This window comes from Falco biarmicus, chromosome 9, assembly GCF_023638135.1.
Source record: "Falco biarmicus isolate bFalBia1 chromosome 9, bFalBia1.pri, whole genome shotgun sequence".
NCBI classification, from domain to species: Eukaryota; Metazoa; Chordata; class Aves; order Falconiformes; family Falconidae; genus Falco; species Falco biarmicus.
The window spans coordinates 27,386,795-27,399,866 of NC_079296.1; the positions used below are offsets into that span (position 1 = coordinate 27,386,795).

General features: G+C 41.0%; 1 protein-coding gene across 2 annotated transcripts in view; it reads right to left on the reverse strand.

Annotated features, from left to right (window-relative positions):
- Positions 1 to 13,072, reverse strand: part of ARMH3 (armadillo like helical domain containing 3) — a 128,888-nt gene that overhangs the window by 87,187 nt on the left and 28,629 nt on the right. For both annotated transcript variants that reach the window (XM_056350844.1, XM_056350843.1), the window contains exons 15-20: positions 12,584 to 12,685; positions 8,583 to 8,641; positions 7,136 to 7,201; positions 6,005 to 6,074; positions 4,407 to 4,467; positions 1,432 to 1,520 (exon numbers count right to left, since the gene is read on the reverse strand). In XM_056350844.1, the coding sequence (XP_056206819.1) occupies positions 1,432 to 1,520; positions 4,407 to 4,467; positions 6,005 to 6,074; positions 7,136 to 7,201; positions 8,583 to 8,641; positions 12,584 to 12,685 (447 nt within the window). The remainder of the gene's footprint in view (positions 1 to 1,431; positions 1,521 to 4,406; positions 4,468 to 6,004; positions 6,075 to 7,135; positions 7,202 to 8,582; positions 8,642 to 12,583; positions 12,686 to 13,072) is intronic.

A 13,072-nucleotide genomic window follows, 5' to 3' on the forward strand; every position in this document is an offset into this window, starting at 1 on the left:
AAGTTAAGGATTGAAATATGCCTAAGTGCATGCTCGCTGAACTGCAGAACAGTACCTTCAAGCAAAAGTCATTATATTTGAGGCTTCCATATTGCCAGTGTGTAGGAAAGACCCAGCTCAGCCTGGCCTGATAGGAATGGATCTGGTTCATGGCTAACTGCTGAGAAGATCACACACACGCTGTCAGGTGCAGTTTCTATTCACAAGAGATATCCACATTGTACACGCTCCTCTCCTGAACTGACAACTACGCTGCAACCATGCCTCTAGGGGCTGCGTTCTGAAGAAAACAACTGAAAAGAAATCGCTAATCCCTTAATTAGGGGCACCCACTTCACCTTCTGCAGGAGTAACTTAGAAAGTCTGAATGGGCCACATGTCACAAAAGGTAAAAATTTAGTAACTGAAAGTGACTCAGGTTGTTGGTTCATTTCTCTGTACCTACACTCAGCTGCGCAAAGCTACTGAAGGAAAGTACTCAGTGTTAATTGAGAACAGCTTCACAAACCACTCATCACCGCCTTTTTCTAAAGCCATCCTCTCTCAGTTTCTGATGGAAGCTGCATTACACCAGCCAAGTCACTGATCCTAGGTCTCAAGCACAGCTCCAGGAATACACAATCAGGGCCACGTTCGCTCAAATTTTCATAAACCTCCTGTTTAATCCACAACAGCTAAAGGATTAACTGTACTTTCTAGCTAAGCTACTTCACTGCTTGCAAGGTAAGAACAGAAGCACACACCATGTCCATAAATGAAGCCCGTTAGGTGTCATTATCGATTCTGCTACCCCGTTCCTCAGACCTCCCACACAATGACTGCATCATAAACAGTCCTACAAAGCTACGTCCACTAGATTATGAGCCAAACCCCATAACACTTATCTGTCTTAAGATACCAGTGGCATGAACCAGACTATCTACCATCAATGCAAAGGTCAGAGTTAAAAGCCTCTTTTTCCTTCCACTGACATTTCTAGGTTGCTTTCTTCAGAAGGAGCTGCACACACCATTCAATGTGTAACAGTCTCTTGCAGTAAAAAAAAAAAAAGTAAGGTTCACCTCCCTCTACCCAAGAGCCTACCTCCTTTCTACTCACAAATATCTGAGAGCGGAACACTACTGCATAAAACATTACTCCATTTCTCCAATCAAGTGAAGAGGGACTCGGGTAATAGAACAGAAAAACAAAGACATTTGGATACCATGGTGATCATGGCCAGACAAGGAAGTAAATTAGCTACCATTATGATAATGACCTGGCTTTCCAAAAGAGGTAATTTGCATGTAGCAACTAAGAAGCAAAATAAAAATGCTTTAACAGAATTGTTGCTTGCTGTTTAACCCTACAGCAATAGAACAAGCAGTCACGGCCCCGAAACAGCCACCCACATTCTTTTCATATTTGACTGTCTCTGCAGCTGCAAAGTACCTGACCAGAGCTCCCTCCAGGTGTAATGAAGCCTCACTCTGCATTTCTTCTGGTAGCACAGCAGCTTGTGCACAATCTGAATGCACCGTCTGGAAAAGAAAGGGCAAAGAATTAATTACATTGCATTTCCCAGCAATTCTACATCGAACCTGGAAATTCTCTGAAATCAGCAGCAGGGAAATAAAACAAAGTTCAAAGCTTGTCAGACAGAGGATGGGGCTCATGGTTTTGGGCTCCTAAAGAGAAGCAACACCTGCAAGAAAGAATGAGATGAGGCAAGAGAAAGGGGCCTGCATGCCAGTTTAAGCTTAACGTAACTGGACAAACTACAAACGCAAGCTTGTTGTTTATATTTAATTAATACTTTCCATTCTTTGCTGCTGTTACCTGAGGGCCTCCATAAGCTCCACAAAAGGAGTTACTTAACTTGCAGGCTCCATATGTATGAGATACCATGCTCATATTTTATAAAATCTGGACACAGTGGAGCTTTTCAGTTTCTTTGGCCTAAATGATGAGGCCAAAGGAAATGACACAAGAATCAAACAAACCGCAAGATTTTTAGTTTGATTGAGGTAGGCAGCTTAATTATATTAAAAAAATAAAAAGATCTCTGTCAAATTTTCCAGTCTCCTTAAACAGATAATTTAAGTATGAGCTTCGGAATGATCAAGCAATACACCTACAAGCTCTGATATCCCTCAACATACAGCTAGTATACTTGTGAAGTTTCCAAATCCTGTAGGTCTCTACAGCACCTACTGTTCATAGAAACTCTTAGGTGCACGAACATTCTTCACAAACACCATCAGAACTAAAAAAATACAATAGAATGATTAAATTCTCTAGCACTAGCTACCATTACGGACAAGACAGAAAAAACATACAAATTTGAATTTGTCAGTCCAAGCTATTTTTAGCTATTGACATTTAGGACAAACAGAAGGAAGACTTCAAAAAGGAAAAATTCCTTTTCCCCTAAATCTTTGTTTCTCAAAAATACATTATTGCATCGATATCAACATCTCTCTGAAAAGACACTACTGAAAGACACTACACAAACATAGAGAAATCAAATTTAAAAGAATTACATGGGTGAAGACTTCAAGATAAAGCTTTAAAAAGCCATAAGAAATAACATACAGAAGGTACACATTATTCTTTTCAGACCCTTAGATGATCCCAAAAATACCACGATAAGGTAAGGATTGAAACTAACTTAAGACGAATAAAGGTTAAAACATTTACAATAGCTGAGCATCACATTAAGTGCTGTATTTCAAATTGGATTCTCATAAATTCAACAAAGAAAAGGAAACAAACCAGCTAGGATACAGACAGCTGCCTTCAGATCAGGAACAGTAATCATTCTAGGGAGAAACGTGCTGTTTCTGATGTTACTGGTACCAGACAATGCTTGATACCTTTCCACCTACATTTTTGCTTGGCTGTAAGACTAAAATTGGCCTGTGCAAAAAAACCCCACCCCACAACTACTTGAAGGCACTGACCAGAAATAACGTGGCAATGGCCAAAACATTTCTTTGTAACTGCTATAGCTGTTAATGCAAAATACTCTGCTAAAAGATCTCAGCATTGAAACCTTGTGGGTGTATACAGCAGCACAGAGCTTTTGGGGTGAAATCAAGGCATGGAAGAAAAGGGATGAGGAGTGGTATACGAGTTCTAGTACTCCTGCCTAGACAGCCAGAGCACTAACTACCAGCCTACAGACTCCCAAACCACACTGATTTAGTTGTGAAGTCATTCACCCTAGTGGTGTGTCTGGTTTTGTGCTGAGGATTCATAATACACATAATGAACAAAAAACACCCTTGGTGAAAGCTACCTGGATTTCTCTTTTAAATATTAATATGCTCTCCCTTGAGCCGCTTCATATCGTCACCTTTTAAATGTACTGCAGAGAAGTATGACACTATTGTGCATTCAGAACACCCACTTTGTCTGCAATAACTATGTCTGCTATGGGATGGTTTCAGACAGGAGTGTAGTGAAAGGACTGCACAAACATGCCAAAATGAATGGATATAGATGTCCACTGATGGTTGCTATCATTATTTTTACTCTCATGGGGTTTTCAAACATGACCTTACTTCTGAGCCCAAGCATTTCACACCTTTCTTGTGAAATTCCAATGCAGTACACCCATCTACAACTAATTTTGTAATTGTCACTAAAAATACATTTCTCTCAAACTCGTAATTGAGCTGTACAACCCTTGCAAAGGCACCAAAGTTGCAGGGTTATTTGGGCAAAATCAGAACACGCTGAAAAGTTACCTTAAGGGAAAACAGCCTATGTATCTTTATCTCTTCTACAGAATATAGTGCTGTTCAGGCCTTGGGGAAATTCAGTACTGTACAAACAGTCAGAGCAAAGCCAATGATCTGCCTAAATCCTATTTCTGCCCTCTAGGCTAAAGCAGAACAAAGCATTCTAGGGGCCTCACAGGACACATGGAGTGCTCATGTGTAGCCCTATCCTCTTCTCTCCTTTTCCCCATTGCTAAGTTTTACCCCTTGCTGCTTAGCAGGCTATTTCAGGCTTAAGCCTCTCTCCCACTCTTCACATTGCCTTCCAGGCCTCACGTCAGTCATCCTTGGTTTTTTCAAAACAGTCTTTTCAGTTTCTAGACAGAGATTCATCTTCTGGGAAGTGGGGATTCTTGCAACGACTGTATTATGAAACTTCTTTCAGACTGAAAAGCTCTTTGTGTTTGATCAAGTAGATTAGGAAATTGGTCTGAAAGGTGGAAATTCATTTCACTTTCAATTTTCTGGCACACAGAGTATTTTTGAAGGTAGAAAAAGTTGCTGGAAGAGTTCATGAAAAGCCACCCTGCTCACCACCAGCCACAAAGTGTTATTTCAGCCAGAAGATTGCTCTATGACTAGAATTCCACCCAAATTAAAACTTCAAATGAAATCACAATGAGTCACCCCACAGACACTTACACATAGAGATCCATAGGAAATTCTTTCATCATGTGTGTTACAATGAATTCCACCATCAAATCTGACAGAAAAGAAAATGGTAAAGTAAGTATTGAGCTAGCTACAGTTAGCTTCTAGTAGACAACAATAAGGAAGTCAAACTACCCCACCTACCTACCTCTACCAGACAATAGGCCTGCTTAGATGAGAAAACCTTTAGTTTGTTTGTTTGAAAGAACATTAGACATCTTCTGAAATTAAAAAAAAAAACCACCAAACCCAAACTAAAAAACAACAAAAGACTACTGGAAACTGAGGGCACGTAATATAATTTGCTTTGAAGCACGGCCTCCCTGTATGCTTTCCCCCACTATTAGTCAAATAAAGAATACACCATGAATTCTGATGCTCTTGTATTTCAAGCCTTGTCACTAATGGAAAATTCTATTGAGAAGCATATCTTAGAAAATCATTCTTGCCAGAAACAAAGCACAACCCAGATGTTTACTTAAAGAGAAGACATTGTAGAGAACACCTGTTTTTCCCTAAAATAAATTCTGAAGCAAGAAAAGCTAGTTTGATCTCAACATGGGCTAAGCTTCTGCTTAAGACTCATTCAGACAAGCAGGAGAAAAAAATAAAAGGTGACTGTCTCTAATATTTAAGGGCTCCCAGTGTGAGGATAAGAGGCAAAGAGTATAGGAATACAATTGAAAGAGATAAGTCACTAAAGAACTCCTATTAGGTTCAGCTAATAAATGCTAACTGAATGTGTGCGTGTTCTCTGCCCAACACCACTTCAACATAAAATGCTTAACTCATGCCAACGGTAACAAGTGTGAGATGTAACTTCCTAGGGCGCTAATAGCCCAGCAATATGACTCAATAGTGACTAAGACGTCTAGGGAAAGAGTGCATGAAAGCTGGCAAGTCTAGAAAGATTATACATGCAGCTGTTGTGTCTTAGTTTCAACAATCACCTGTTTGAAAATGCTGCACTGAGACTACTTCTGTATCATCAGGCTTAAGGTCACCCAGGGATCCAGGCTCCGTCCACTCCTGAACCCATTCATGCTTTTGACCTCCACAGCAATGAATGTCACAATTTAATCAGCACTCCATAAAAAGCTTTAAATTGTGTCTCCATATCCACAGGCAAAACCAATCCTAGCTACTGACATTCCCACTGTTTTCTTCCTCAGAAAAGACTAAATGTCTAGCAAACATTTTCACAAACAAGTCTTTTCCATATATTTGCCCTCATCATATCACCTACTAAGTACTTGTGACTGTTACCATGCTCACCTATACACTGAATTTATTAATCAACTGCCCTCCCTACTGTTACTAATTAAGGATAAAAGGGCCAACAGGCTTCTGCAAAACTTACTATGAATTTATATAAAATTTCTTGCTACATAGCAGCAAATCTTGGATTTTGTTTCTCTGCAAGGCAGCCATGTATAGAGATGGACAGTCTAGAAATATCTTTACTACATAACAGCTCTCCTTTTGAGTTCATCCACCACTACCCTTAATCCAGAAATCTCGTATTTCTATTGCAGAATGAAAGATGCTTTTGGGAGCCATGAACACAGACATACTTTAAGGATACTCACCAAGCACTGCACACACCAGTGGGCGACAGGGCAGGTTCTTGTCTGCTGCTTTCTTCCTATGTCTCATTGGCTTCAAACACACAAAGATGAAAAGAAGTCAGCAGAAGCCTGAAGTGACATTCTGTGTTCTACTTTATTTTTCATGCAAATAGTACCATCAGCACAGGCTTCCCTTTGTCTTTTTCTCCAACTGCTGTCTCACCTATATTAATCCTAAAGGCTGTGGCTGAAGCAAAATTATGCCTGCTTTTTAGCATCCTGAATACCAGGGGTTTCTTTCTCTAGCTGTGTCACTGGAAGGCAATGTTATATCAGGAGTGGGGGAAGGGAAAAAAGAAGTGTGTGTGTGTATATAAAAATCACACAGCAATTCCTCCCCCTTGGTTAACATACTGTTTTGCTTCTGACCCAGAAGTCTAATCTGCATTCTTAACAGCATGTGCAGTATTAAATGGCTTCAGTCTTTACTGTAACAGACCGAAAACGCTAATTGAATGGCAAGTTTTTTGTTAAGCGGGAATGACTAGCATCCTTGCAGTATGCTCACTATAAAGATGTTTGTTTCTGTCCTTGACTAGTGACACTTTAAAGTGCTGCTTCACTGTCAGATGAGGTAGAACTTGCCAATATCACAAACACAGGATAACCATTCCAGTTACTTTTAACTACAGAGCTTCACAAGCCAGATACCTATAGGAAAAAGCTCCAGAAAAAATACTTTCCTCCTTTAAGGTGAATCACCCCACCCAGGAAGCCAAATTAGAACATTTGTGTAACTCCAGCTGGCTATTAATATATCACATGAGGGCTAACGTTTGCTGAAGATTAAGGCAGAACGTTCTCTCTGCCACCGACTTCCTCAGAGACCTCATAATACACAGCTCCTCCCCAGCTACACAGGCCTCTGCATTCACTGACAGGGCAACCAGCTCTTTGTTCTTTACAAGAGTGAGACATTCCGAGAGCAATTTCAAAATCATTCCCCAGCTACTGCACTTCTCACAGTATTTCCACATGCCCTGGCAATCTAGCTTAGATGCCTGTGACACAGTTTTCAACATACAGGTTTTCAAAGCCTCTGTATTCTCATCCCAATGAGAAAAAACAGACCATCTGGAGGAAAAGACTCACCATCCTGTGTAGGTTTACTCGAAAATTCATGTTATCATCATGGAGAAAAGCATTTGCATACTGATCCTATTGAAAAGGGCAAGAAAAGGGAGGAGAACATGAACAGCCAACCAAGTGCCCAATGCCTTCCACCTGCTCCTCACATCACATATGTTTCATGTAAAACTCCCAACATACAGCTATAAGGTTAGAAAGCTACCTTTCACCTCCTCTTTGTACCCATCCGTGTCTCCAGCCACACAAATCCTGATCCAAATTCCACTTAAAGACTGCACTACTGCTTGTTTTGTTAGCAATTTATTTTCCATTCTCCTCCCTTGCCCATCCAAATTCTGGACTGCATACACCATGGCGTCAAGGGTTTAACAAGCACTGTGTAACAAATGAGGTGGTTCTCCAGCACACAAGTTCCTGTGACCATGTGGACAAAGGTTTATATCTATGGATATAATATATAGATATATATAAGGCATTTTGATGGACCCACCATACCAGAAGTCACTGCAGTATTAGCAGGTAGGTTTATCAGCTGTCCCACCCCTCAGACAAAGCTCATTCCAAGACCAGCTCTAAATCAAAGTGATTCCTCCAGATAATACACAGCCAGGCTGGTAATAAATATACCTGCTCTTTAATACCAGAACCAAAACGTGCCCTTGCTACGTAGAAACAGAATATCTTATCTTGTATTATCTATGCATCCACCTGAAGAATTCAAGTGCCAAAACCATTTAATTATAAGTATTTGAAATGCACGTGATTAGCTTTCAGGCTGCACCCTGAAGAAACATTATTTCAGAATCCTTACGCTGGCTATCAGCCTCACTGCTTTTTATTCTTTGTTAAGAATGGAAGGCCTTTACTTGCAAGCAAGCAAAAAGCAAATACCACACAAACTCAGTCACCATTCAGGGCATCAGTCAAGCCATTAGTACATAATTCACATGAGACGGGACCACAATCAGCCAGGACTGCTGCCATAGCTCTGATACTGCTTTCTCTCCCTACTACTAGATTTACTAGTTGTCTTACTTGTAGGTACCTATAATCACACAGCTTTCTTTCAGAGACTATTCTCCTTGGGCGGAAGGCATATGGCATTGCCCATGTTTACCATGAACAGCACAGAGACGAAAGCCATTAGCATATTACTTATCTAAAAGCCACATCACAAGGTCAATCAACAGCTAAGACAGAAAAGGCTTAGGTTCACTTTTCTCTCTTCATCCCTGGAAGCGGTCTAACCCAAATAAGGTGATCCAAGTTTCAAGTTAATTTTAAACAGTACTGCATCATGTTTATTAGCAAAACGTTAAGTGCCTGAGGTCCTCACTACTCAGTACCACTGCAGATCTTCAGCTTCTGCTCAACAGGAGGCAGGGGATGTGCATACAGATAGAGCCCTGTAACACACCATCTGCTCAACAGTTTCACACAAGAAACCTACCTCTGCTATGCATGTCAGGATAATCAGACACAGCTTGCCACTGTGTAGCCGGTGCTCATCTGCAAAGAAGAAAAAACAAGTCCTCCATGAGCCACACAAGCCGAGCAATGCTAAAGAGCGAGATAGCTGTCGCAGCAAGAGAAGAGCCTAGCCTCAGAGATTCTTCATACTCCTACTTCCTCCATGACAGCTAGTGGTCTAACTACTCCTATTAAGCACTCACCTTCCAGCCTGACCATTAAATCCCACCAATTTGTCACCAGTCTGCACCAACAGCAAAGTTTCTGATTTGAACCTCCAACAGCACTGTACCTATCAGTGGGGCTTCTGTCTCATTCAGTTTTACTCCCACAGATATTCTAAACACTGGGATTAGTCCCCATCTTTCTGTCACAGCAGAGATGCACTGTTACTTCTTTTAGACAAGATGGAAAGAAAAAGATCACCTTTGCTGTAGGTTATGAAACAAGCCACAAAGCTTTGGCAGAGGTATAGCATGGTATAGCAGAATGACTCCTGAAGTTATGCCCAGAGTCCTGAGTTTTAACCCCAGTACTGAGAGACACGACCTACTTCGCTCTGTGCAAAAATCACAAAAGAAGGAAGTCTGCAACGACTTAGCATTTTAAGCCAAAGGAGTTCCACCCTGATCATGCTGCTTGAATAACAAGTTTCAGAACTTTTGCCCTGAATGACCATTGGAGGGCTGAAAGACTCACAAATAGAGAATGACTAAGGCAGAAGAATGTAATTTTTATTTCCATTATTTAAAACTCTCCCCTCACAATTTTGATCTTGAAATACCAAAAAAACAAGATACAGCCATAAAGTAACTTAGGATGGAAGAAACCTCTGGTCCAATCCTTGCTCAAAGCAGGGCCAGCTAAGATCAGGTTGTTCAAGGCACTGTCTAATCAAGCCCATTTACAAATCTTTGTTCTACGAACCAAACCACTCACACCACACACACCCCAAAACCACAAAACCAACCAAACCAACCACAACAATATACTTATAACTAAATTCTGAGGAAGCTTAAAACTACACATTCCTGAGACCTCCAACAGTTTCTCTGAAGCATAAAACTACTAAACATACCATCCCAGACATCTGCCTTAGTGTCAGACTTGAAGAGGGAAACTGAAAGTCAGACCACTTTCATATAAATCACATGACAGCATCTGCCAAGCTCCCTGAATTTTTGCAGGTCACTTTTACAAACAGTTTGCTCGTTGGTGTGATATGGTAATCTATAAAAATAGATAGAATGGGCTTAGCTAGCTGTTCTGTCTAGTTTGATGCTTCTGTTTTCTTTCTTATGCTGCTGAGGGACAGATATTTACTAACAAGTGTGCCCTGAAGTGTGCTGATTTCATCTTGCTGCAATAAGTAAGATGAAGAAGAATTTCAGAATGGGAGAGTTAAGTCTCTCCCGTGTCTCCTTACCTCAGCTAAAATGTTTAAGTGAAAAGTTTTCCACTCCAGCAAAGCAGAAAAAACAGCCTCAAAGAACTCAGATATGCCAGAGCCTTGTTATTTTCCTATTGTAAGGCCTCCCTGTATGTTTTTGTAGGTGCTGCTACCACTTCCCTCTATAAGGATCATGCTGTAAAGGCTCCTGTGTCACATCAAGTACTCTGCCTTCAGCCAATGTGTTGTGAATATGCCATTTTCAGCAGTTACGGGGCAGCTGTGCAGGCAGCTACCTGCACAGACACTGCATACTTTCCACAGCGTCCTTCACTGAAAGGAACACAGCAGACTGCCTCCCCACTTCCTACAGGGAGTTGTATCAGTACAAACTATTTTATGGATAGGAAAAAACGATGCAGAATTTTTCCTTCTCCCATGGCAGCTGCCTCTGACTGACACAAGACAGAAAATAAGAGGAGGATCTAGTAAATGCAATCTATTAAATTATGCCTTCCAGGACAAGACCAAAACAACTGTCCAGTCCTGGATGAGGAATAAACCAGTCTCCCCTCTAACTGCTACCACCCGTCTCAAGACACATGGAATAAATTGTTCATTCTTCTCTTGTTGCTACATGGGTGCCACAGAATCATTGAATCATAGAATTGTTTAGGTTGGAAAAGACCTTTAAGATCATGGAGTCCAACTGTTAGCCTAGCATTGCCAAACCCACCACTAAAACATGTCCTTAAGTGCCACATCTACATGTCTTTTAAACACCTTCAGGGATGGTGACTCAACTACTTCCCTGGGCAGCCTGTTCCATGCTTGGTCTTACATTAAAAAAAAAAAAAGTTAGGCAGGGCCCCATCCAGCATCAAAACATAAGGACAGGAATACAGCCACAAGAATTAATAAGCACTGGTTTGGAAGGTACACCTTTTTTCAATGATCAGTCAGTGAAGCTCATTGCTACCCTACTACCATGGCAGCAAGGAGGTTAAATCTATCAGCTACACAGATTTCAAATGTTATACAAACTAGAACCAAAGTAAAAAAAGAAGCATCAACTCCTGTGGCATACCAGAATCATCTCATCTCTTGCTGGCTTGTTTAGTAAGGAATCCCCTCTATCAGATTTCACTCCATCTGAAACTAAACCAGTTTGGCAGTTCCTGAGGCTAAGAAGTGCAGAAGTTAGATTGAAAAACATAAAATTGTTCTATCAGAGACCTGAATCAGCAAGAGAGACCCTGAGACAAGCAAGTGAGAATGATTAGAGAGCTGGTAAGCCTTGCTCATGTGTGCAATCTGTAAAGAAGTGACTGAACAAAGGATTGACATGGTTTAGCTTAAAGACAAGAGGAAACATGAAAGCAGTCTTCAAAAATGTAAGGGCTGACACAAAAAAAGAAATAAACCATTCTCAATATCTATTTTGGAAAAAGATAACTAGTAATTAATTTAAATCGCAGCAAAGAATTTAGGAATCACATGAAGCTTTCTCACAATAAGGGTAGCTAAAACACTGGAATGGATAGTCTAAAAATTATGCTCCACCATCAGAGTGTCTTCATAATTACACCTCTGAGAAAAGATACAGGTAAACCTGATTCTGCCTTGGTTTTGAGGGGTGTGCTAGATATTTTCATGAAGTTCCTTTCGGTCCTAGTTTCAATTACTCACTTCTTTCTCAACCAGCCTGCATACAGAACAGGACAGCCAGGTACAATTTTACTGCAAACTAGCAGGTGCAAGGAAACTCTCATGCCTGGCTTTTTATCCAGTGCCAAGCAATCATGAAGTTCAGTACTTGATGTATCATAGCTCTGCAGCTATCTTCCTATTTTTGTTCAGTTGTTACATTTAACTTATCAGCAGAAGTCAGTAATAGGCTGAAATGTGATACAAAGATCACTTGTTAACGTTCACACTGTGGTCCTGCCCATAGAGCCACCGGGCAAAACAGTACTCTTGGGTATCTTGAGCAGGAGATGAAACAATACTTCAACTCCAGCAAGCTGAAATTAACCCTCACAAAACTATCAGGAGAATCAAAAAGCACAATATGGAAATGTATCTTCTCAGGCAAATTACTGCCAGTGCAGCGTTAAGTTACTGCTGTCCTCTTTATAATTAAAGAGCTGCCTGTTAAACCAGCAAGTACCAAAGGACAAAGGAAATATTTCCTCCTAAGGCTGAGCTTTGCCTCCTGTGTCAGCTTCTAAATGTTCTTAAAAAAAAAATAGTTCTCTGTACATGACTGCCCCTCTCTGACAGAGAGCTGGGAATCAGATATGTTCACACCTCCTGCACAGGGACAGGCTTGGTTTATTAGAGGTTGTTATTATTATTACATTCTTTCCATATTTGACTTCTCTCCTGCAGCATTAGGTCTCTCCTAGTCTCATAACTCTTATCTTGCAATAAGAAATAATTTCGTTTTCTCAAAAGGTGGAATCTTCAGTCCTCTAAAGGGACTCCACTTAACTGCTATTTCTGGAGTCACTAGACATACTCTTACATCCTCCTGACTTCAAGAAGCACTGCTTGCTGCATCCACAGCTGCATCAACAGAATTTATTTACCTTTTGTGTCCTGCATCACAATCGAGCTGTACTTCAAGAAGGTTATCAGCAAGTTGCTAGTTTGCACATCAGCATCCAAAGGCAGCTCTGCAGAGCTTATAACTGGAACAAAGCAGATAAGACACTGTTTACCCTCCACAAATACAAGAGATAACTATACAGAGAGCCAAGTCACAGGCTCACCGATCTGGGATTGGATCAGCTATTTGCAGGGTCACCCGACTCCTCCTCTTCCATGACCACCCAGCAAAGATTTTGTTTCGAAGACTGGTACTACTCCCTCAGAGACCATTTCTCCTGCTCTAAGTACAGGTTGTGGTACCTGGTGAAGTGATACTCTTTTTTGTCCTGCCCCCCACCCCCCCTCCCCTGGGGAGATCAGCCTGCTGGTTTAGCACTCATGAACATTCCCAACCTAGGAAGCTCATTTACTTCCATGGCAAACTGAAAACTCAGCTGCAAGCAAAACACTGTGATACTATGGTACAC